Genomic DNA, 24103 nt, shown 5'->3' on the forward strand with positions numbered 1-24103 from the left:
TTATTAGGCTAACCGAAATCATACCAAACCTACGTAATTAAATTTCAATAATTATTATTTAATAAAAAAATTTATTATTTTTAAATAATTTAAAATTTTAATAATAATGTTGATTTTATTACAAAATTAACAAATCGGGTAGACGTGAGGTACCGAATGTAAGACTTACGTTGGATATAAAGATTTGAACCTTGAGTCTATTAGCTCGAGTCGTATAATGTATACGAATATGAACCTTGTCAGTAGAAACGTCACTGTTACGTTAACAAATATTCTACTGATTGATGCAAATTCGAAAGAAAATATACCGTACTTTTGGTTACGTGCATCGAAAAACTATACGAACTATTAATCAGCAAGTCGGAAAAGAGCACAATTGCTCTCGATTAAATCGAGAGCGTTTTTATATGAACGGAAAGACTAAATATTCAGCATAGAACAGCTTCCACAAGAACATGTAGAAACTTGAAGCTGCTTCCTACAAAATGTGCACAAAAAACATCATAAGAATAAGGATCAAATTAAATTAAATTAAATGCATAAATTACATTACCTTGGTGTATTTTGCTTGATCTAATGCTATTGTCTGAAAAATAAAATTACACCAAATTTATTAAAAATGACATATTTCTTTTTAATTTATTTAATCGACTATTTCTACTATTTAAATTATTAAAATTTATTTAGCGAGCAAACATATGATATCGAGATATATAAATAATAAAGTTATTATTTAATATTAACAAAAAAAAACCTGAAAAATAAGAGATATTGCCATAATGGTGTGTGTCGGTATCAATATGGTTCGCCGAAATGCCTACGATAAATTCGAAAATATTATTATAAACTATATAAATAGGAAAAAATAATATATTTAAAAAATTGAAATATTTAAGATTAGAAAATGTGAACCTGAGGCATATAAATTGCAGCCAAAATGGCAGCAACGTAGTTGAGAAGAAGAATCCCGGAACTAAAAAACGCCAACCTTCTGACTCCAAGCTTTGTGGCAAAAGTTATGATCTTATATCTGTAGAAATATAAATTAATTAAAAAAATAAATCGAGCCGAGTCAATGAGAGATAAGTCGAGAACTGAAAATCAAACGGTTTTATCTACAAAATCGAGATTTGCTAGAGAACGGTTTAAGAGTAACGATTTAGATGACTGCTGATAACAAAATGTTACTAAATAACTTAATTCGAGTGCTCAAAAAACTATTTTATAACACATCTAATTTTTTAGAGTAGTTAATAAATTTATTGTTTTTTTAATAAAATCACGAGTTTTGTGAATAGTAATTTCAGTAATATAAATTTTTACGAGACGGTAAAAAAACTTACTTGCGATCGCCTTCTATATCAGATAGATCTTTTGTAAGAGCGATGACCAAACCAAAGAAGGTAACAAATGTGGTGATGAACGCCACCGGTGGACTGTTGGTAAAAATATTATCAAAATTTTCATAATTAAAGATTATTATAATTATTATTATTATTATTACCTCCATTGGAATGGAAGTCCAAGAACCGATCTCGATGCATAATATACACCAAAGTTCACAAGAAAGCCTCTTACCTGTAAGAACGTAGTTAACATTATTTATCTTTAACACGTTTTTTTTTAAGACATAATTGATAATTTTCAATCTATTTAAGAGGGAAAATTAAAAATAGTTTGAAATATCTTAAATTTATTCTTAATAATTTTCGATATGGGGTAAGAATGTAAATATCAGCTCTGGTCCCCACCTCGACCCCAACCCACCCTAAGAACACATTGTACCCAACTCGACTGTAACAGCCCAAACTCATCGCTATCAAAAAATTGTTCGTTTTGACTCATTACGTATTGTTATCAGTCTCACGATTTTACGACGCGTATAACAGTGAGACTTATAAGGAATGTTTCGTTTCCCTCTCTAACTAGTGGGATCTCACAATCTACCTCTTGAGTGCCCAACATCCTCTTTGACACGTTCCACTTTGGGTCGTCATATATGCATTTTAAAGTCACAATCTGCCTCCTTGAGGACCCAATGTCCTCGTTGGCATATCCTATTTTGGCCCGTTACGAGTCACTGTCAACTAGAAGTATTTTAAAATTGTGAGATTGACGGTGATACGTCACGGGCCAAAGTAGACAATATTTGCTAGCGGTGGGCTTAAATTGTTACACTGACACAACCCCCTAACGTCACGATGTATCCAACCCGAGCTAAGAGGTTTGTTGTTTAAGAAGAGAAGGTTAGACGTACCAAAGCAATGCAGAGGAAAGCAGCAATGGGGAATCTCTTCAATCTAAAAGGAGGAACGGTGTAGAGAGTCCCAAGCAATAGAGCGAAACAATAGAGAGAACTAAGGAATGGGCCTGAATTAAACGTTGCCGAACACAGCCCAATAGCCAAAAACGACGTCGTTAGAACCCATGCTTGTTTGCTCGTGATCCTCCCCGCCGCTATGGGCAAAAATGGCTTGTTTACTCTACAAAGTAAATTCTAACAAAAATTAAAAATTTTGTATTCTTGAAAAAAAAAAAAAGTAAAATTTAAAATTTTCACTTCACATATAATTAAGTTTAAAATAATATTAATTATTATTTAAAATTAAAATTAATAATAAAAGATCATAATACAAAAAATAATTTAAAATTAAAAGATTTCAAAAAATAGATGGACTAAAATATTAATTATTTTAAAACTAAAAATAACAATTAATTAATATAATAGTTTAAATTACACAAAATTACAAACAGGTCAATTAAAGTTAGTTTTAAAGAAATAAACCCTTCATTATCCAAATAAAAAATAATAATAATAAATAGTGATAGTGATAAAGTTAATTATAAGAGATAGAGAAAGAAAATACTTGTCAATTTCGACGTCATAAATCTGATTGATACCCACGATATAGCTATTGCCACACAACAGCTCTATTAGGCCGCAAAGTGCTCTTGTTAGAATCGACCACTTCATTAGCTTTGGATTTTCAATCCACACTCTGCCCGCCAACGAACTGTGCGTCCATTATTAACCCATTCATATTTTTAATAATAATAATAATAATACTTATTTATAATTTTGTTATAATTTTTAAAATATTTAATAATTTATTATTCCATAGGCTAAATGATATAAGTTTGTTAAAATTAAAATTAAAACTGTATTTTTTAATTTATCTTTAAGTTTTTTTAATTTTGAATATTAATTTTCATATAAAGTTTTACATTTATATATATATATATATATATATATATATATATATATATATATATATATATATATATATAATAACAAACCTGGTTTTATTTATCTTTATTATTAACGAGAACGAAAAAAAATTAAGAAACCAAAACTTTGGAATTAATATTAAAAAAAAATCAAAATTACCATGAAGCCACTAGAGTTCCATAGAATGTGTGAGGCCTGAGAAAAGTCCATAATGCCCTTGCAAAATCCCAAATTTCTTGCGACTTTGGCTCTTCACTACCACCGTTTCCCTTGCCCATTGCTTGGCTTCTCACCTCCTAACAATATTCCAACTCAGCCAAATTACCTTGTTACCCTTCCCAACTCTACTTTCAAATCTAAATAATATATTATATAATTCAATTAATTAAGATATTATAACGTAAATAAAAATATTATATACTAATTTTTCTCTTCTAAAAAAACGAATTATATGCACATTAAATATGTTTAAAAGTAAAACCATACAAAATCGAACTAAATATTATTCGATGAACACGACTCTCCACAATGGTATGATATTGTCTGCTTTGAGCATAAGCTCTTGTAGCTTTGCTTCGGATTTCCCTACAATGCCTCATACCAATGAAGATAGTATTACTAGATTATAAACTCATGATCATTCCCTAGATTAACCGATGTGGGACACTTTCGTCTAACAAATATAACATAACATGTGCACGGAGACGAAGAAAAACTAATAAACTAGTTAGAGAGAGAAACCGCGCTAACTTTATCAACTAAGATATATATATATATATATATACACGCGTGGGTGCGTACGTACGTGTCCGACCCTCGAAACAAAATAATTAAATATGGAGAAAGTTTTTATTTTTAATAAAAAATTAGAGTGAGGATCCAAAAAAATGTACAAACCGGAAGAGGGGGGTTGAGCAAGTGAGATGGAGAACAATAAGGAATAGGTGTTTGGAAGCTTTTGAGGGTTTTAACGGCTATTTTTCTTTTACGATACGACGTCGGATCAAAGCTCTGAGAACCGCCGGCGGCGGCGGCGGCAGCCACCGTTCTTAACAAACAGGAAGCCATAGCCATATTACCTATTTCCAGAGCTTATGGAAAAAACAAAGGGAGAGGAAAAGGGTATTTATAGAATTTCACGCACCCATTTTTCTCTCTCTTGTCTAATCAAAGACTAAGAAAAATTAAGTCTCGAAATAAAAGCGATGGCTTTCCTATTTTCTTTATTTGGGTTAATAAAATATAATAAATCTTAAAAATTAGTTATTAAATTTTTTAAAAAATAATAATAATAATAATAATTTAAATACATTTTCAAAATTTATAAACACTAAATTAAATACATAATTATTATAGGGATTAATTTAAAATTTATTCAAATATTTGAAAATATAACCAAAAAAATAAAATGAAATTCAAATTATAGTGACTATTTTTTTTTTTATAATTGAAAAATAAAGTTTACTCGATCAACGTTGAGAAATTTTTTAATATTATTAATGGTGTATTTTATTATTTTAAATATATTGAAAGTTTGTTGTAAAATTTTGAATAAAGTAACGTGACTCATTTTGTTACCATGGTAAAATTTGTTTGCACTAAGAATAGATAAATAATATAATGTTAGGTCGGTAAATTTTTATAATGGAGTAGGAGGAATTTGGTCAGAGCATGGTGGGGTAGTTAGGTTACTCGAAATATGACTTATTTTCATTGACTTTGACTTTAAATTCTACGTTTACCTTATCCCGATAAACCAGACCTTGACTTTTGATTAGACTCATTCAATGTCGTTGTTTAATGTATACTTGGCAAAATTTAAGAACTTTAGGTGCCAGTCCTTAAACGTCGTCGTTTAACAGGACCTCGATTTTTTGGTTTTTTAATTTTTGTATCCAATTTCTACCTCGTTTTCAACCTAGAGACTTGTTGTTTCAAAGGTTTGATTATTGTTTTTGTGTTTATTATAGTTTTGAAGATTAAGCTAATGTTAATATTACACATTAGAATTATTGTTATTAAATGTGAATATTCAATCATTTATTATAGACTAAATGAATAAATAAAAAATACATTTAAATTTTATTCTTTCTCTAAAAAAAACATTAAAAAACTTTTAAAAGTTTGAATAATACCTTTAAATTTTAAAAATAAAAAATAAAAAATATCATCAAACTTAAAAAAAAAATTCAAAAATACCTTTAAATTTTAAAAGAATTTTAAAAATATTATTGAATTTTGAAAAGTTTAGTTAAATTCCTAATTTTTTTTTCTAAAAAAATAAAAACTTGGAACGTACCTTTAAACTTTCTTAAGTTATTATGGATTTTTTTTTTATTTAGATTTTTAAGTTATCATCCAAATTTAAGTTATTATCAAAATTTTTAAAGTTAGTTTTAAGTTATTATTGAAAAAAAAGTTTCGTTAATACTTGTAATTTTTTTTTTCTAAGTTATTATCGAAATTTTTAAAAATTTAATAATATTTTTTTAGATAAAATATAACATTTATAAATATTTTTATTAATTTAACCTCCTCGTATCCTTTGTTGCACTAATAAATATATATAAGCATGCATAATAAATTATTTATATTAGTTATTAGTTTTAGATATATATACCATTTGCAAGGATTAAAAAAATTATTAGGACGAGAAGAAATGAGCTAGCTCCCCGACTTGACATCTCTTAGCAGAGGAACCACGACTCACAACTCGAACCAACTACTTTTCTTACGTCATTTCTACGAATTATGTCAATTATAACGTAGGTGATCCAATTTTTATCCATAGCCAAAAAAAAAAAAAAAAAAAAAAAAAAAAAAAAAAAAAAAAAAAAAAANCTTTTAGATCACAAACGTTCAGTCGATCCATTGGGCCCAAATGAAATTTAAACCAACAGCCCAAAGCCAAAGCCCAATTCGATATATAAACAAGAAAAACATTATAGAATAAAAAAGGGAAAAAAAAAAGAAAAAAAAAACGAACCGAACCTTACCAAATGGGGGGATAAAAACCGAACCAAACCGAAATTCCGGCGGGAAGCGGTTCAGTCCAACGCCAACACAAATGTGGAAAGAAAAGAAAAGAGATTGTTGGACCACCTACTAGGCTGCTCCCACGCCCTCTGCCCCTTCAGCACCGCCGTGGTTGTGGTTGTCGTCGCCGTTGCTTTGAGTGCCGGTGCTATTCCTTCCTTTGTGCCCAAGATTTACTCCTTCGATCTTCTTCTTCTATCTCGATCGCAGGTACTCTTCTCAGTCACTATCACCCATCTTTCAACGAAAATGTCTGCAAGATTGTTGTAGTTCATGAACTGATCGGAACCAAATCCAGAAAATCGACATAACTGGTTTGTGGAGAACTAGTTTTGTTCAAATATGGTTCGTGGTTCCAATTTCTCAAGCCGAAAATATTGGTTCGATTCCTGGTTTAGTGAAAAGTTGTGGAGATCGAACCGATGTTCACATCCTTTACCAAAACTAAAATTTGGAACGAAATGAAAAACCAAAGCGGGGATTCTCGCGCTCTCTCTATATCTCTCTCTTCACCGTATCAGTCGTTTTCTTCTCCCTTGTACTGTATCTCTTTCTCTCTCCCTCATTGAGCTTGGTTTTGAAGGTATGGTCAGTGGAGGTTTCCGTTGAATCGTTCACTATCGTTGTTTCTGTTTCCATTTGAATCTGTTATTTTGATACTTGTAGATTCATGTACAATGAACAAAAAGTGCACTCAAATGGTTGATATTTACGATGAACAGCATCAAGAATACTAATTCAGAAGCGAGACATCCAAATGCCTACCCTCGATCTTCCTGTTGTTACTAACATGGGAGGAGCTGGAAATTTACGTAGGGAGGGGCTAAATTTTTATAATCTTTCAATTTGCGAAATTTAGGCGACCAAATTAGAGAGTGAACTTCAAAATCTTGACCTTTTTAATATAAGTTTTCAATTTCAGACCTGTCAAGAGCGGGGCAATCTTTCCTTTTTCACCCTGCCCTTGGTTCTTAGGGGTGTCTTACATGTACCAAATGCTTTAATCGTTCATTTTCATTTTTTGTGCAATTTTATTCACTAATGATTACCTTGGAAGAGCTGTTGCAACTAAATGTTATCTTTGTTTCATTTTCTTCATCAATGCAGTATTTTGGATACGGGTTTGGTCTGCCATATTTCAATGACATGAAGATGTGATGGGCTGTAGTATGCTACTCATTCTCATTCGTGAAGCTGCAGTCTAATATAAGCTGTTAATTATGGCAAAAGTCGTTGCTCCAAGCTCATTAACTTCAGCTTCCCATGATATCACCGGAGGGGCACCAAGAACTGGAAAATCAATCAAAAGAAAAACCCCATCTGAACTAAGGGTAAGTTGTTGACTTGCTAAATTATGTAAACATTGTATAGTGACTCAGGCATTAAAACGGTATTTTTGGCATTATTTTGATCTTCCTAAAATTTTCCGTTTCATTCGTCACTAATGTCGCTGTCCAGTCTATTATTTGTAGAAGAGTAGAATCATGGTGATCCATGAGGATTCAAATTATGATGTCTTCCCCCTCTTTATTGTGATTGTATTTGTTCTTTCTTCTTCAGTTGTTTAAAATCAATTAGTTGGTATATTGTTGTCGTCGAGAGATATTGGTAAACTAGGGTAATTCTTAGATCACAATAGGGTGTCTAGTTTTCTGTCATGTTATGGTTATTATCAAATTTTATGCCAAGTAAGGCCAAAGTTTCAAGGTGATTGAAGAGGTAGAAGATGATGCATTAAGTAAATATATTTCGACATTACGAAGCTTCACTTTTGGTACTTGCTACATTTCTTATTTCCCATTTCAAATGGGATGAGACATTCTATTTTATGCCTCATGCTCTTAAGCACACATCAAGAAGTTCTTCTGCAAAATGTAGTTAGGTTTAAGCAATATTGCTGAAACTTGTAAATATTATGCTCAAAACTTTTGCAGGGAGAGCAGTTAAAGCGATCAAATGGTTTGGATCTTCTGGACAAATCTCCTTCCAATGTTTTTGCTTCTGACAAGTAAGATTTACACTTGCTCCTCTTTGCATTCTATTTACATAACTTGCAATTATTGATTCAACCAGAGCTTTCTTATTTTTGTATGCTCCAACAGTGCTTTGGGCAATGGACTCAAGAAGCCCGTGTTACTCAGAAATCCAAGATACATCGAGACACGCATGGATGAGGTATTTCCTGCAAAAAAATCTAGGGTTAGGATCTTATCCGGAAAAGATAATGCTAAGGTTAGTGAACTTATCTGAAAGACTTTGTTGCAGAATGTATTTAAGTAATTGTATTTGGTTTTATATCAATTGATTTTTTAACACTTAGGAAAGTAGTCAGATGGAGCAGGCCAGCAGTTTCATGAATATATCTTCGCTTCCAAATTTGGTTGCAAGTCAATGGTAGGAACTTTTTTTTTTTTTTTTTTTATAATTTTTTTTTTAATGTCTTTCTGCTTTCTTCAGTGATTTTTAATGGTTTCTTCTGTAGAACTCGAGTTACATAATTCTGTTTAATCGTTGCTTGCAGTAAGGAGAATTCCGTTGGTTCCGCGGATGTTGCCAATGATAAGACTGCTAAATCTTCTCAAATAGTTGAGAGCAGTAGCCAAAGTGTATTTCGAAGTGTCACTGAGCTCTCATCTGGAGGTGACAAATTGACAGGCTTGACATGCATTGATATGGTAGAATTCTGGAAGCAATGTTTGATTTGTTTAATTTCATATTAAATATCTTTTGTAGTTCTGTTCAATTGTATAGGGTAAAGCATTAAAAGGACTTGCTGCTCGGAAACCCACTGCAATTACTAGTTTACCATTGGACTCTTCCAAGAGATCCAATGATGCCTCATCTACTTGTTCAAGTGACTTCTGCAGTGAAAGCTGCATACTAGGTCAAAAGGCTCCACTTGATTTGACTTTAAAAACTAGCATGCGAGTGGTCTCCTCCTCCCCACTCAATTGGTGAGTGTTCCAGTAAATCAGGATGTCTTGTTTCTTGGCTTGAAAGTTTCATCACTTGAATGTGTTGCGTAGTGTGAGCTATTCACTCTATGTCATGAAGAAGAGAAAACTTACTAGCTGGGTAATTCGGTCAATTTTTTGAGAAGATGCAGAGGTTTCTTCAAAGCGTTTTGAATATCCAATACAATTTGATTTTGATCTAACCTTAAGTTCTTGTGATCGATTTTCTCTAGAATTGTTTGAAAAATATTGTTGTTCTTTCCTGAGGTTTCTTTTTCTTCTTTTAATCCCTTAAGAAGCATTTGTAAGCTATCCTCATTTGAACTAGATGTGTGTCGGTTAGTTCCATTGTGCGGGGAATTTATTTATTTTTTGAAACTAAGATTTTATTATAAAATCATTCTCGGTTGCTGGTAGCATTAATATGACATGAACTCTCAAATTTGTGAATATGCAAAGTACATTTTTTTCCTATTGCTATTATAGAATTTTAAACTATCCATTACTTATTGGCCTTCTCATGTATCCAAAATGTAGGATCCACAAGAAAATCGTTTCTGCTTCTTTGCCTCAGTTCTCAATACAACTTGGTTCTCAGGAGCAAATTAGGAACACTAGTGCGGGACTGCCACCAGCTTCTAAAGCCGCTGGTTCTGTCGTTCTCCATTCATGGATTTATCCTCAATCTACCTTGCCATCCTCTCTTGTTTCAGCTTTGAATTCATCAGCAGCAGGTTGGGGTTATTTATAACATAAGATTCTGATCTCTTTGTATGTAAATTCTCACTTGTTCTCCTTTGATGCAGTAGAAGCTGAGTTCCTTAGTAGACGACAACTAGCATGGGAGGACTCATTTCAGAGCCTTTATTACATGTTTCGGAATAATGTTTGTAGAGTTTTTTATGGTAACTGCCTTCAATAATGTCGATTAAGTTTTCTTGAGTATGGTTGTAGTTTTCTTTATTATTTTTCTGTAAGATGAAATAATATTTCAATGCTGCTAGCTATCATTATGTTACCCAAAATTGGTTTTAAGATACTCGTTTGAATCAATACATTTCACATTGCAATATCAATACATGCTTGATTCTGATCACTCTCAAATATAGTTTCTCTTTGCCAGATAAATGTCATTCTAGAGTATACCTGATTTTATTGATTGGTTTTGAAATTTTCAGTTTGCACATCACAATTTGTGGTTATGTTTACAAGTGGAGATGCCTCACGGGGCAACAAAAACTCGTGCAATGCATATCTTTCCCAGTCAACAAGAGGACTGAGGTCTATTTTGAGTGAACATGTAAGATTTAACCCATTCATTACTATTTTACCCCTGTTCCAATTTAGACATATTGCTGAAATGGACTCCGGTTGTATTTAATTTAGATTTTAAACAATGGTGACTTTATTCCTTTTGATGGGATTCACACCTTCACTATTGTTGTTTTGGACTGATATTTTTATTTTGCAGGTTAAACCTTTTATCATTATACATAATGGTGACGATTGAAATTAAAACTCAACTAATTTGGCGTCAATGAAGGCATATTTAAATCCATTTGTAGATGTAGTGTTAATCATCTTCAAATTTTTATTTTATGAAATTATACTTTTATTGCTTACAACTGTACTTTGGAATTGCTTTATAAATTCTTCTAATGCTACCTGGATATTTTATTGATGCACTCTGCCCTAAGAATAGTATCTTGTAGGTGCGTTCGGTTTACAAAACAAAATAACACTATTGGAAAAATGTTGAGCTATCTAAAACCTATCTGCTTGCTCTGTTTATTGTCATAAATTTAGCTTTCAATAACATCACACCCAATGTTCTGAAATTTGAATCAGGATGTTAGTTTCTCGATGCCTCTTTGCCGTTCTAAAGTTGAGCAAGTTAACGCTGATGATCTGGTAGAACTTTCAGAGATAGAGAAGTTTAATTTGGGACAGGTTTGTATCTGTTATGTTTTCCTTTTTTCTTCCCATGTCTAATAGCAAACCATCTGATTTCATGATTAAGTTAGATATGGGATAAGCAAGCTCGCACTTTAGCTAGCAATCAGTTTTCTGCCAATTTTTTGAATTAAATGTTTATAGCCTTGGCCTCCCTTATTGAGTTTGCTACTGAAAAGATCTACCTTTTTCAGACACGGAGAGTTCGTTCGTTTTCTGATGTAGATAGGAGCTCTCAATCATTGCTGTTTTTCAGTGAAAATAAAGACGTGCACGGGTTATATGATATTCTATTAAATTACAGGTAAATGAATATGCGTTGGGTATTTTGACAAGACTAAACACCTTAGGTCTGATCTATTGGATTAATTCATCTTATAAAAAATAGTCATTGACTACATTTGATTATTGTCTTCAGATCTTTCTTGACTACATTGGCTGGCATGGACGTTCCTGTGTTGCTATCGCCTGTTCCCTTTCAGAATGCTGCTCTTTCTTCCCCTCAGGTGCATGGATTTTGTTTATTATTTAGTTTTATCACCTCTATGACATAGCCAATTAAACTAGAGAAGGTATTCCAAATGGACCTGAAACGTGTACGCCATTGATGCGTGAAGTGCTTGCTGCAGCATGCCTCATTGTTTTAACCGTAATTCTTTCTTTCTTTCTTTCTTTTCTCAAAAAACACAGAAAAATGAATGGAAAAGTGGTTACCGAAGTTTTTTGTTTGTTGATCTGACTGACTTACATTTTCACTGAAGTACTTGTTTCAGATATCATTGTCAACCACGGGAGAACGCTTGTCTTCTCCCAAATGCTATGTTCTTCGTCTTCTTATAGTTTTTAGGCATTGGTGGCTTGTACATTCTTTGTGTCCGCTGTGGTAAAAGTATGAATGCTTTGTTTTTTAGGTCAAATTCAAGGAGATGAGAAGTGCAAACCATATTGCCGCAATATCCAAAGGAAATTCATCAAAAGATGGCGACTTCCTTCAAACTTCAACTGTTGGTGTCTCCTATAGCTTTGAAATCAGTGATGCATATATTCCACCATGGGTTATTTCCAGTGTATGTGCAGTCATGGGTTCCGAAGAAACAAGCTTCGAGGCTAGGTATGATTTTTGTTGTGTTCCCTTCTTGTTTGTATAATATTTTACCCATAATGGAATGATTTGTTGAACTTTTCTTTTAGAAAAATTGCACCACGTTTTTATGATTTTTCATTAAATTACACGTCTAATAAATTCTTGAACTTTCGTAGTTTTGTGCCTATATAGGTTGTTCAACTTTAAAAATGTTTAAAATGTCCATGCAATTTTTCTACAATTAATTGATGTAATTGATATATTAAATTTAAATTTTATGTTTAATAGTACCCTAAACTTTCAGTTTTGTGTCGGGTAATAGGTCCATGAATTTTTGAGCACGTATTTTGGGGTGAAAAACTAACCATGAAAGGATATTGTATGGATGGGGTTATTCTGCTTGAGTCCTGATGCTTGGCATAACTTTGAATGACTTTCAGCTTCACTACAGTCCCTGTCTCGATCGGTTTGAATGTCGCTCTTGGATCAGTAGATTCAAAACCCGACTCTCGGGCGACATCGAGTGAAGGCTTCCAACCTACCAACCATACCTTTGGAATTCCCAACACGATCGCTTCTCTATCCTTACGTTCAGGTTTATTAAAAGGTTTGAAGTACTCGGACAGCTCTTATACAGCCTCTCTTTCTCCTGCATGATCTTCATTTTGTTGTATTGAAGCCTGTGAATATGACAGTATGATGATCATTCCTATTTGTTCATTAACTGTGTTATTTATCTTGTATTTGCTTTGTATAATCAGATTTTGAGTTGCATGATCTTCTTCATGGCTGAGATTGTGAATGCAGTTGCCATGTTAAAACATCTATGTGTGTTCGATCCAACTCGTTACATCTTGATTGTTCTCTCGGTTGTTTATCTTTACAACATTATGGCAGCTTAAGATACTCGCAAGGTATTAAATTTTAGCGAGACGAAAGGAATAGAAACTCCAACCCTTAAAAGGAACCATCCTGAATACCAAAAACAAATCATTATTGAAATTTAAATCACAAATGGATTCACTCACAGATTTGATTCGGATATTTAAAAGCCTTTAATCTCTTTATCAAGAATTCTCGTTAATACGATGTATACTTATTTGTTCAAAACTTAAACAACAAATTAGACCATTAAACCAATTTCTCAAAACTTACATAATTTAACAAAAATTTAATTTTTAAATTGTTTTTTTAATGCTCGACAATCTATAAACTCGTACATTTTTTTAACGATTTTTCAAACAAAACTCTATTAGAGAATTTAAAAAAAAAAATTGTTACACTTATCGAATTTTAGATGCCCACTAAATGTTTACCATAAAACAGATGCATTAAATTATTTAGAGAAAAAAAAAGAAAAAGAAAAAAAAATGACCCTTAAATTTGATCTTTTTAAAATAAAATAAAAATTAAAATGAACATAAATGTTTCATAAACCTTAAAAAGCATCGAAACAGAAGATTCGAACTCATGACCAGAGGAAAGAGAAATGTCCAGCCACTTCTCAACAATGGCAATATAAAATATAAATTTAAAATAAAATAAAATAAAATAAAAATAAAATCAGTGGACTACGAAGAAACCCTTTTAAAAGGCAAGTCCCCAATAAAAATTTCCCCTCTCCACCCTAGCCGCCGATCCGAGCTTTTGCCCTCCTGGTTTTCATTTGCTCGTCTCCCTTCCAAGTAAGTTTCTTCTTAATCACTCTCCAATCTACTTCTTCGTCTCCTTATCTCCGCCGTAAATGTCGTCGATCGCTGTGTTTTTCCGTCTTGGTTTCTCTTTTCTGTGGAAAATTGCTTTTGTTTCTGCTTTGCGGTAATGGCTCTTGCAGTTTAGCCCTAGGGTTTTAGTGCAGGTGTCTTTTTTCTGATTGCTCTCTGAACTATGTACCATTATTGATTTAAATCTCTTTTTTTTTTGTTTATTTAGTTGAGTGGTTGTGTTGTTATTGTTATTTGGATGTTTTTGTACTGTTGATTATCAAATGTAGCTAAGATTTAAGGATTTAAGGATTCAGACGTTCCATTTTTAATCTACTTTAGCTTGAGGTTTCTGTGTCTCTTCTTGGTATTGATGTTTGCACGAACTCTTAGATTGGGAATGATTTTGTTCGTCTTCTTTCTTTGGGAGCTGCATTCTGTTCGCTTTATTCTTTAGGATTAGGATTTATCNAATAAAAATTAAAATGAACATAAATGTTTCATAAACCTTAAAAAGCATCGAAACAGAAGATTCGAACTCATGACCAGAGGAAAGAGAAATGTCCAGCCACTTCTCAACAATGGCAATATAAAATATAAATTTAAAATAAAATAAAATAAAATAAAAATAAAATCAGTGGACTACGAAGAAACCCTTTTAAAAGGCAAGTCCCCAATAAAAATTTCCCCTCTCCACCCTAGCCGCCGATCCGAGCTTTTGCCCTCCTGGTTTTCATTTGCTCGTCTCCCTTCCAAGTAAGTTTCTTCTTAATCACTCTCCAATCTACTTCTTCGTCTCCTTATCTCCGCCGTAAATGTCGTCGATCGCTGTGTTTTTCCGTCTTGGTTTCTCTTTTCTGTGGAAAATTGCTTTTGTTTCTGCTTTGCGGTAATGGCTCTTGCAGTTTAGCCCTAGGGTTTTAGTGCAGGTGTCTTTTTTCTGATTGCTCTCTGAACTATGTACCATTATTGATTTAAATCTCTTTTTTTTTTGTTTATTTAGTTGAGTGGTTGTGTTGTTATTGTTATTTGGATGTTTTTGTACTGTTGATTATCAAATGTAGCTAAGATTTAAGGATTTAAGGATTCAGACGTTCCATTTTTAATCTACTTTAGCTTGAGGTTTCTGTGTCTCTTCTTGGTATTGATGTTTGCACGAACTCTTAGATTGGGAATGATTTTGTTCGTCTTCTTTCTTTGGGAGCTGCATTCTGTTCGCTTTATTCTTTAGGATTAGGATTTATCAGAACACTAGTGAGCTTTGGTTCTATTTCTCCTGTTAAATCTGACTTATGGCTTTGTTTTCATAGAAATGGCTGAAGCGGTCGAAGTGGTTCAGGAACTTATCCAACCTCACCATGACGTGAAACTTTTCAATCGCTGGACCTTTGATGATGTCCAGGTTTCAACTTTCTTTCCCAATGCGCTGTTTCTTAGACTGATGTTTGTGGGATGCAATTTTGGGTTAAATTTAACATTGCGTATGATGGAAGAAAAAAACTTTTACTATTGGTGGATTCATTTCACTCACGTTGATTTCATTGTCTTCTGTGTTATAAATGAGATTAAAGTCTGAGAACAACTTTTTGCTAATCTGTCTTAGATGGCTATTATGTGAAGGTGTTGGTGATTACAATTATTTTCTGTAGAAGTGTTGTTGTTGGGTTCTAACCAATCTGCTTGAAGTTGGTTGGTTCGCTGAAAACTCTACGCCATTGAGTTATGATTGTTACTATCGGTGGGTTTATTCAGGTTAATGACATGTCTCTGGGGGATTACATTGGAGTTGCACCTTCCAAGCATGCAACCTATGTTCCACACACTGCTGGCCGATACTCTATGAAGCGTTTCAGGAAAGCTCAATGCCCAATTGTTGAGAGACTTACTAACTCACTTATGATGCACGGCAGAAACAATGGGAAGAAACTAATGGCTGTGAGGATTATTAAGCACACCATGGAGATTATCCATCTGCTAACTGATCTAAATCCAATTCAAGTTATTGTCGATGCTGTTGTTAACAGGTATGCATATTTGATCCACTGAATTTCTCTCATGTCGCATGTTAGCTGTGTGCTATGTCGTTACAATATTGACAAATACTTTTCATGTGGTGATTTTCTACATGGGTAAATGTGATTAGTTTATTGTATTGGAGTTTGAAGTTAATTTAAAAGATAGTAAATTCGCGAAAATTTATGAGGTTTAACAAGATCATGTCAATAAAATTGAAACTAAGACCAAACCATGAAGATTAAATTGGATATTTTTCAACCGTAGGAACCAAGTTTTATAATTTAACCTGACTTTTACTATAATGTAGATGTTCATTCCTCTGTTTTTAGAAGAAATTTGGTACGTGATTTATTGGATGACTTCCTGATTAGTATTATATCGAGGTCAATGACCTGAATAAAGATCGCGGTCATGCTGCAATGTTCGCTGCAATGTTTGAGTTACGAATGTCTCTTTAACAATTTTTGGACATGGGACTTTGCAGTGGACCCCGAGAAGATGCCACGCGAATTGGTTCAGCTGGTGTTGTTAGGCGTCAAGCTGTGGATATATCCCCTCTGCGACGTGTAAATCAAGCAATATACCTTCTTACAACTGGTGCTCGTGAGGCTGCTTTCAGAAACATCAAGACAATCGCAGAATGTTTGGCTGATGAACTCATCAACGCCGCAAAGGGCTCATCAAACAGGTACATATTACAACATCTCGTACTAAATTATCATCCATCCACCCTTGCACAGTATGTCATTGCGTTTTTTCTATTCTTGCAGTTACGCTATTAAGAAAAAGGATGAGATTGAGAGAGTTGCCAAGGCCAATCGTTAAGAAGGGCAGTTGGGGAAAAGAGAGAGCTCAAAGGTTCGACAAGAGCTTCGTTTTTGTTCTTTGCCAATGCTCATCTGACATTCTTCTAGTTCTAAGTTTCTGTAGACATGGTTGACTTCAACGTTTTGTTTCTTTTGAATTCATCCAATACTTTATTAAGCTTTAAGGTGTCCTCGTATGGCTGCATGTGTTTTAGACCATGATTTTGTAAACAGTTGAGAATTTATCAGAATATTTTTAAGAATTTAATGTTTTATTTGATGGATGGTTTTTATAAGTTATTAATTCTCTCATTATTATCCTCAAAACTTGATTGCTTTAAACTCTAAGCCTCCTTCATACTCTCTAAAGTTTTTTGGTCCTATTGTAAAATTTCATGTGTTCTGTTTATGTTGATGTTCTTATCATGCTAGTTATCTATTTGGCCTAATAAGCTCGACATGCACTTTAATATACGTTCTTTGATACGAGGTCTACGTATCTTTTGATTACTCGGCTTAGTTCTTATCAAGCTACTTATCTATTTTGTTCAATGAGCTCGACATGCTCATTAATATGTTTTCTTTGACACGAGGTCCACGTGTTTTCTAATTACGACTTAGTTCTTATCAGGCTAGTTATCTGTTTGGCTAATAATCTCGACATGCTCTTTAATATATTTTCTTTGACACGAGGTCCACGTGTCTTCTAATTATTTGGCTTAGTTCTTATTAGGCTAGTTATCTGTTTGGCCTAATAAGTTCGACATGCTCTTTAATGTATTTTCTTCAACATGAGGTCTCTGTTTGGCCTAATAAGTTCGACATGCTCTTTAATGTATTTTCTTCAACATGAGGTCAACGTGCCTTCTAATTACTTGGCTTAGTTCTTATCAAGCTAGTTATCTATTTGGCCTAATAAGCTCGACATGCTCTTTGATATATTTTCTTCAACACGAGGTCCACGTGCCTTACAATTACTTGGTTTAGTTCTTATCAGGCTAGTTATCTATTTGGCCTAATAAGCTCGACATGCGCTTTAATATACGTTTTTCGACACGAGGTCCACATGTTTTCTGGTTACTCAACTTAATTCTTATTAAGTTATCTATTTGGCCTAATCGGCTCGACATGTCCTTTAATATACGTTTTTTCGACACGAGGACTATGTGTCTTCTGATTACTCGGGTTAATTCTTATCAAGCTAGTTACTTATTTGGCCCAATACGCTCGACATGCCTTTTAATATATGTTTTTCGATATGTGCTCCATGTGTCTTCAAGGTGCCTACGTAGACGGGGTTGACACAAGAAAAAGTTGATCTTACTCGTAACATACTACATCTTTCAATTTTATATTGCCATAACCATAATTATTCCAGATTTGTTGACATAGGTCTTAGTTCAAATATTGACTCATTTATCAAATTAGTATGTAATAATGACGACTATCCATTTTTATCTAAATCATTGAAAGAAGAACTTCGTTTAAACCCCGAAATACCCTTAGCTTTCTTTACAATTACCGAATCTACCCTCCCCGTTGCCTTCAACACTACGAACCTCGCTCACTCGCTCACTCGCTCACTCAGCAGCATCAACCAGTAGCAGAGCTGAAAACTGAGCTTCATCAATGGGGTCCGTTTCTCTGAAAATCGGAGATGGAACCGCCAGATTCAAGAAGGCAACTCTTTGTTCTTCAGCGCTCAACATTCTCATGCTCATTTCTGTTATCACCACAAATCTCTTCGCCTTGTACGCCTTCACTTACTCTCCGAAAGATCGCGAAGTCCATTCGCTCAATCGCACGCACAAGAACATTTCTCTTATATCGGAACAAGTTTCTTTAATTCTTAGAGAGATCGATGCTTCTCAGAAGAAGCTTGCTCAGATGGAGAAGGAAATTCTTGGTTATGAGAGCATCGATCTCTCCAGATCCAATGTCGCAAACGAGCTCAAACTCTTTCTCCAGCGTCATCCTCTTCCTCTTGGTAAAGATTCGAAAAGTGGAATCACTGAAATGGTTGCATCTATCGGGCATTCGTGTGAGAAATCGATGGACCTTTTGTCGCAGTATATGAATTACAAGGTCTCTGGACCTTGTCCTGACGACTGGAGCCTTGCTCAAAAGCTGATTCTTCGTGGATGCGAGCCCTTGCCGAGGCGGAGGTGTTTGGCCAAATCTGTGCCGAAGACAGGTTTGCAACCTTTCCCTCTGTCTCTGTGGAAACCTGTAAGTGATAAGATTGTTATGTGGAGTGGACTTGGATGTAAAAATTTCCAGTGTCTGAATAGCAAGAAATTAGGCAGGGATTGTGTTGGTTGCTTTGATTTGGCTAAAGAATCTGAGAATCAGAGATTTGTCAAAGCCAAAGGGAAGAATGATTTTCCAATTGATGATGTTCTAGCTTTAACTAGTGGTGGAATCAGGATAGGTTTAGACATTGGGGGAGGATCTGGAACATTTGCTGCTAGAATGGCTGAGAGAAATGTGACCATACTTACCTCTACTTTGAACATCGATGCCCCATTCAGTGAATTCATTGCTGCAAGAGGGTTGTTTCCTCTGTTTTTTAGTATAAATCATAGATTCCCTTTCTATGACAATGTGTTTGATTTGGTTCATATCTCTAATGGATTGGATACCGGTGGAAAGCCTGAAAAACTGGAGTTCCTCGTGTTCGATATCGATCGAATCTTAAGGTCTGGCGGATTACTTTGGCTGGATAACTTCTATTGTGCTAATGATGAGAAGAAAAAAGCTTTAACCCGCTTGATCGAGCGGTTTGGATTCAAAAAACTGAAGTGGGTCATTGGGGAGAAGTCTGAATCAGGCAAATCCGAGGTCTATCTGTCTGCTGTTCTACAGAAGCCTGTAAGAGTATGATCATCAAACTAGCTTCAGCAGGAAAGGGACAAGAGGTACGAGAGAATTGTTTTTTCTCATCTTTGATTATCAAAATATTGAATGAATTTGGTAATAGCATCCTCTCATTACATGTTTCAAAAGTGAAATAATGAATAGCATCAATTGTTTATTCTGATTACTTGTATACTAGCTGCTATTGAGAAGGATACAGCATTAGATCAGTCACTTAGATGTTGTCTTTTTTGTTCTCAATGGTAAAATGCATTACTTGGAATGGAAGTTGAAGCCACTTTCCTTATTACTCTATTAGTGTAACGGCGGTCGTGTTGGAATCTCACAATCTACTCCCTTCCGGGCTAGCGTCCATCTGGTGTCCACCCCTTTGGGGTTTAGCCTCCTCACTGACACATCGTCCAGTGTATAGCTCTGATACCATTTGTGACGGTCTAAGCACCACCTCTAGCCAATATTGTCCTTTTTGAGTTTTCCCTCAAGGTCTTTAAAACGTGTTACACACTATAAAGAATGTTTCGTTCTCCTCTCTAACTACATGGGATCTCACAATTAGTTTTTTTTTTAATTTTATTTCAAAAGTTTGGAATATCATGAACGATACCTATCAATGTTATAAAATAGAGATGACATAGCTTGATATTCTTTTGCCATAGTCATGAATTTTAGTATTTATTGAAATGATGATTATTTGTCAAACATAATGTAAGTTGATTAATAAATCAAGATCATTATGCTTAAATCATCTTAATATTTAATTCGTGTTCGTGTATATTTTTATATTGGTTGACTTATATTTATAATATTAAAAAGATGCTAATTTACGATGTACGAATTTTCATACTATTGGAACCATATTGATTTATATAATGTGTATTACTTATTGTATACCATTAAAATTATATAGTTTATTTATTTTGAAAAGGAGAGTTTTAATTTTGAATATTTTAAATTTTGTAAAGTTAATAACATATTTATTATTTATTTAGTATATTGATCATTCTATTTCCAATAAATTTTATAGGTGGAAGATCGAAATATTAGCATTTGAGATGATAATTTATCGATTGAGTTTTCTGAACATTTTGTTCTACAAAATCATCCTAAAACATTAATGTAATAGAATAATCAAATCTATTAATTAATGTAATAGAATTTTAATTAAATAAAACTTATCAGAAATTATAATATAAAATAATAAATCATATATCATCTATATTTTTAAATATTATACTTGCAATTCTAAAGATTAAAAAATGATAAATAAAATCTTTTTTAACCTTTTTAATTAAAAAATATAAATAAATGTTCTAAATGCTACAGTTATTATAATAATATGAAATTATAAATTTAGTATATATTATAATTTTTTATCATACGCTTAAATATACGATATTTTTAATTTTAATTTTAATTTTTTAATTAATTAACGAACGTTCTTTTGTGTGGAATTAAATTTAACTTCTTCGTTATACAGAGTGGTTTGAACTATAATATTTTAATCTTGCGCGTCTCAAGTGTTATGGGACGGGTTTATTTAATATATATATATATATATATTTTTTTTTTTGTTCATGTAATTTAACACTATTAATTATTAAACGAATAAAAAAGATGTGATATATAATAAATCATGTAAAAAAATATAAAAAAGAAAAGAAAATTAAAGAAAATGGATTTGGGCCTTTGGCAGCACAGTATGAGTCCACTTGCGTTCTTAAATTAAAAGCAAGCCTGATTGTTTCTCTCGTTTAACCCTAGCCGCCGTTCCTGTGCTTCTTCTTCTTCTCTCTCTCTATCTTTCCGCTTCAGTTTCTCCTTCAAGCTGCCGGTCGGAGTAAGTTTAAGCTAATTTAGCTCACTGATTGTTTATTGTTACTGTTTCCTCAATGTTTGTCCCGATGGTTTTCTATTTGTTGAATCTTCTGATATTATTTTGTTGATATGGAGAATGTATTTATGGATATTGTTGGTCGTTTTCTTCCATGAACATGAAGGATATTTGTTTCTTTTACTGCTTTTGGATTTTCTGTTGCGCAGTTTTTTATTGCTTTCCATGATTCATTTTTCATGCTTAAATGTATTCTGCTTGCTCGGATTCTAGTATCGGTCAACTATAGCACTCGTGATATTGTTTAGTAATGGAAATATCTGACTAGTTTTTGAAGAAAATCTTAATTTATTTTCTTTGTAGTTGTCCAATGGTAGTAAGCCAATGCTGTTTGTTGTTATTTGTTGTAATTACTGCATTGAAGAAGAAAATTACACAGGAGACACCTTATATATGGGATTGTTATTTTCTCTCTATGGTTTTTACGCTTTCAATTTGTATTAAACCTGATTTGCGATTTTTTCAGAAATGGATGCTGCGGTTGTGGTTGCGGTTCCGGTGGAGGCGGGTCAGGAACTCACCCAGCCTCACCACGATGTGAAGCTTTTCAACCGCTGGACCTTTGATGATGTCCAGGTTACTATTTTTTTTTTTCTCTAGTGATCAACCCTTTTATGGATGCCACACCTACTTCTATGCAATTTCTGATGCTGGCTTTTCTCTGAGGTTTTCCTTTTTGCTGTTCCCCACACCGAAGCTTGTTTTTTAGATTTAGGAATTGTCCGATTATTGAATTCAATATTAGTTAGGCTCGTTATGGACTTGTTAGTAGTTTCTACTGGGATTTAAATTATTGTCCCAAAATCCTACTGTAAGGTGCATCGTGTACTATGCTAAACATTGCTACTTGTTTGTCCAATTAATTATCAAAAATCCAAGTTTTGAAGTCAAGAAATAAGTAGTCACCCTTGATGAATGATGACAGAGATGAGATGATAGGCTTGTCTTGTATCAGATTATGTTTTTTTCTCCCTATTTTTAGTGTTGATTTGCTGCTTATTGTGATAATGAAGGCAATTTATGGGTTAACTTCATTTGTAATGAATTCACTGGCCAATTTTATGGCTAATATGTGAAGGACTTTGAATGGTTGGTTGGTCTGTAGCATCTTGCTTTGATTTGGTAGGTTCAGCAAAAACTTGATGCCCACCCACATTTTCTGATTGTGTCTGATGGGTATGGTGTTGTAGGTTAATGACATGTCTCTGGAGGATTACATTGGAGTTGCACCTTCCAAGCATGCAACCTATGTTCCACACACCGCTGGCCGATACTCTATGAAGCGTTTCAGGAAAGCTCAATGCCCAATTGTGGAGAGACTTACAAACTCCCTCATGATGCACGGCCGAAACAATGGGAAGAAACTAATGGCTGTGAGGATTATCAAGCATGCAATGGAAATCATCCATCTACTAACTGATCTTAATCCAATTCAAGTTATCGTCGACGCTGTTGTCAACAGGTATGCTTTATCGCTGCACTGAATTTCATCATAGAAGTGTTTTATTTGTTTGGCTTATCAGTCCGTTACGATTTGGCAGTGGTCCCCGTGAAGACGCTACACGAATTGGTTCAGCTGGTGTTGTTAGGCGTCAAGCTGTGGATATCTCCCCTCTGCGACGTGTGAATCAAGCAATATACCTTCTCACAACCGGTGCTCGTGAAGCTGCCTTTAGAAACATCAAGACAATTGCCGAATGTTTGGCTGATGAACTCATCAACGCCGCTAAGGGCTCATCAAACAGGTAAATATTATAGAATCTCACACTAAGCTCTCATCTATTCTTCTGTACAAGATCACATTGTGTTCTTCTGTTCTTGCAGTTACGCTATCAAGAAAAAGGATGAGATTGAGAGAGTTGCAAAGGCCAACCGTTAATGGAATAGAGAGAGAGCTCAATGGTACAACATGAGTTTTGTTTTGTTGTTCTTTATCAAGTTTCTATGGACATGGTTGTTTTGTTGCTAGAATCATTTAATACTTAATTAAGGTTTAAGAGTTTTGATATGGATGAGATATTAGTTTATATTTAATTTTGGATAAATTTCTTTGCATTATAACCACTTTGAATGTGATTCTCTTTCTACTATAGTTTCTTTTGAATCATAATTCTTATGTTTTTTTTTTTTTTTTTTTTTTTTTTTTTTTTTTTTTTTTTTTTTTTTNAATTAAAATTTAGATTTCCATATTGTAGCTGCAAGTTTTTATTACCGATCAAATGAATTTTTACACCACCTTTTTGTTACCTTTGGAATATCTTTGTAAATAAAATCAAATTTTAAGTTCTTTTTTTTTTTTTTTTTTTTTTTTTTTTATTTCAAGAATAAAATGAGTTAAAAAATTGATTGATTTAAATACTGGTTTTTATTAAACGACCTGGAATATTAAAAATGACTTTGATGTGATTAATTTATTTACGTTTGTAACTAATGGAAATGCTTTTAAATGAAATGAAATTAAACTAAAGTTTATGGTAAAATGAAATAATTAAATCGCAAAATAATTTTTTTTTATATATAATTTGTCTCCAAATTTTTTAATTTCTATTAAATA

General features: G+C 33.3%; 5 protein-coding genes across 9 annotated transcripts; 4 read left to right on the forward strand and 1 right to left on the reverse strand.

Annotated features, from left to right (window-relative positions):
- Positions 1–338: 338 nt before the first annotated feature.
- Positions 339–3515, reverse strand: LOC111799850 (probable homogentisate phytyltransferase 2, chloroplastic). The gene is made up of 9 exons (XM_023683332.1): positions 3389–3515; positions 2868–3014; positions 2258–2483; positions 1505–1578; positions 1344–1436; positions 913–1030; positions 755–817; positions 554–586; positions 339–478 (listed from the first exon to the last, which is right to left on the reverse strand). Exons 1-9 carry the CDS (start codon positions 3505–3507, stop codon positions 404–406), a joined length of 948 nt encoding a protein of 315 aa, XP_023539100.1. The 5' UTR covers positions 3508–3515; the 3' UTR covers positions 339–403.
- Positions 3516–6319: 2804 nt separating this feature from the next.
- LOC111800739 (protein downstream neighbor of Son-like) lies at positions 6320–13081 on the forward strand. Of its 3 annotated transcripts, none has more exons than XM_023684563.1 (15): positions 6320–6475; positions 7373–7596; positions 8200–8273; positions 8368–8497; positions 8586–8659; positions 8787–8940; positions 9017–9219; positions 9757–9953; positions 10029–10124; positions 10398–10519; positions 11068–11169; positions 11367–11476; positions 11591–11678; positions 12084–12283; positions 12697–13081. In XM_023684563.1, exons 2-15 carry the CDS (start codon positions 7486–7488, stop codon positions 12911–12913), a joined length of 1878 nt encoding a protein of 625 aa, XP_023540331.1. In that variant the 5' UTR covers positions 6320–6475; positions 7373–7485; the 3' UTR covers positions 12914–13081. The 3 variants fall into 3 exon arrangements, with proteins under 3 accessions (XP_023540331.1, XP_023540329.1, XP_023540330.1); XM_023684561.1 differs by having other exon boundaries at positions 6321–6475; positions 10026–10124; XM_023684562.1 differs by lacking the exon at positions 6320–6475 and adding an exon at positions 6564–6848 and having other exon boundaries at positions 10026–10124.
- Positions 13082–13904: 823 nt separating this feature from the next.
- On the forward strand, positions 13905–17078 carry LOC111800766 (40S ribosomal protein S5-like). 2 transcript variants are annotated; one of them, XM_023684606.1, is made up of 5 exons: positions 13905–13941; positions 15270–15361; positions 15712–15983; positions 16460–16663; positions 16746–17078. In XM_023684606.1, the coding sequence occupies exons 2-5, from the start codon at positions 15272–15274 to the stop codon at positions 16798–16800; spliced, it is 621 nt and encodes a 206-aa protein (XP_023540374.1). In that variant the 5' UTR covers positions 13905–13941; positions 15270–15271; the 3' UTR covers positions 16801–17078. The 2 variants fall into 2 exon arrangements, with proteins under 2 accessions (XP_023540374.1, XP_023540373.1); XM_023684605.1 differs by lacking the exon at positions 13905–13941 and adding an exon at positions 14595–14715.
- Positions 17079–18374: 1296 nt separating this feature from the next.
- Positions 18375–19945, forward strand: LOC111800767. Its single transcript, XM_023684607.1, has one exon. It carries the CDS (start codon positions 18411–18413, stop codon positions 19662–19664), a length of 1254 nt encoding a protein of 417 aa, XP_023540375.1. The 5' UTR covers positions 18375–18410; the 3' UTR covers positions 19665–19945.
- Positions 19946–21389: 1444 nt separating this feature from the next.
- Positions 21390–23604, forward strand: LOC111800768 (40S ribosomal protein S5-like). Of its 2 annotated transcripts, XM_023684608.1 has the most exons (5): positions 21390–21495; positions 22016–22125; positions 22740–23011; positions 23091–23294; positions 23374–23594. In XM_023684608.1, exons 2-5 carry the CDS (start codon positions 22018–22020, stop codon positions 23426–23428), a joined length of 639 nt encoding a protein of 212 aa, XP_023540376.1. In that variant the 5' UTR covers positions 21390–21495; positions 22016–22017; the 3' UTR covers positions 23429–23594. The 2 variants fall into 2 exon arrangements, with proteins under 2 accessions (XP_023540376.1, XP_023540377.1); XM_023684609.1 differs by lacking the exon at positions 21390–21495 and having other exon boundaries at positions 23374–23604.
- The last annotated feature ends 499 nt before the right edge of the window (positions 23605–24103 follow it).

Source organism: Cucurbita pepo, chromosome LG08 (genome assembly GCF_002806865.2).
Source record: "Cucurbita pepo subsp. pepo cultivar mu-cu-16 chromosome LG08, ASM280686v2, whole genome shotgun sequence".
Classification (NCBI taxonomy): domain Eukaryota; kingdom Viridiplantae; phylum Streptophyta; class Magnoliopsida; order Cucurbitales; family Cucurbitaceae; genus Cucurbita; species Cucurbita pepo.

What these genes read in the sequence shown, in the direction of transcription:
- LOC111800767 (XM_023684607.1), top strand. Translation starts at nt 18,411, where the DNA reads ATGGGGTCCGTTTCTCTGAAAATCGGAGATGGAACCGCCAGATTCAAG.
- LOC111800739 (XM_023684561.1), top strand. Translation starts at nt 7,486, where the DNA reads ATGGCAAAAGTCGTTGCTCCAAGCTCATTAACTTCAGCTTCCCATGAT. An exon ending in AATTTGGTTGCAAGTCAATG is followed by an intron (nt 8,660 to 8,786) that starts GTAGGAACTTTT and finishes CGTTGCTTGCAG; the next exon opens with TAAGGAGAATTCCGTTGGTT. An exon ending in GATATTCTATTAAATTACAG is followed by an intron (nt 11,477 to 11,590) that starts GTAAATGAATAT and finishes TATTGTCTTCAG; the next exon opens with ATCTTTCTTGACTACATTGG.
- LOC111799850 (XM_023683332.1), bottom strand. Translation starts at nt 3,507, where the DNA reads ATGGGCAAGGGAAACGGTGGTAGTGAAGAGCCAAAGTCGCAAGAAATT. An exon ending in GATATAGAAGGCGATCGCAA is followed by an intron (nt 1,031 to 1,343) that starts GTAAGTTTTTTT and finishes ATATTTCTACAG; the next exon opens with ATATAAGATCATAACTTTTG. An exon ending in CAATATCTCTTATTTTTCAG is followed by an intron (nt 587 to 754) that starts GTTTTTTTTTGT and finishes TTTATTTTTCAG; the next exon opens with ACAATAGCATTAGATCAAGC.
- LOC111800768 (XM_023684608.1), top strand. Translation starts at nt 22,018, where the DNA reads ATGGATGCTGCGGTTGTGGTTGCGGTTCCGGTGGAGGCGGGTCAGGAA. An exon ending in GGACCTTTGATGATGTCCAG is followed by an intron (nt 22,126 to 22,739) that starts GTTACTATTTTT and finishes ATGGTGTTGTAG; the next exon opens with GTTAATGACATGTCTCTGGA. An exon ending in GTCGACGCTGTTGTCAACAG is followed by an intron (nt 23,012 to 23,090) that starts GTATGCTTTATC and finishes ACGATTTGGCAG; the next exon opens with TGGTCCCCGTGAAGACGCTA.
- LOC111800766 (XM_023684606.1), top strand. Translation starts at nt 15,272, where the DNA reads ATGGCTGAAGCGGTCGAAGTGGTTCAGGAACTTATCCAACCTCACCAT. An exon ending in GTCGATGCTGTTGTTAACAG is followed by an intron (nt 15,984 to 16,459) that starts GTATGCATATTT and finishes GGGACTTTGCAG; the next exon opens with TGGACCCCGAGAAGATGCCA. An exon ending in GCAAAGGGCTCATCAAACAG is followed by an intron (nt 16,664 to 16,745) that starts GTACATATTACA and finishes CTATTCTTGCAG; the next exon opens with TTACGCTATTAAGAAAAAGG.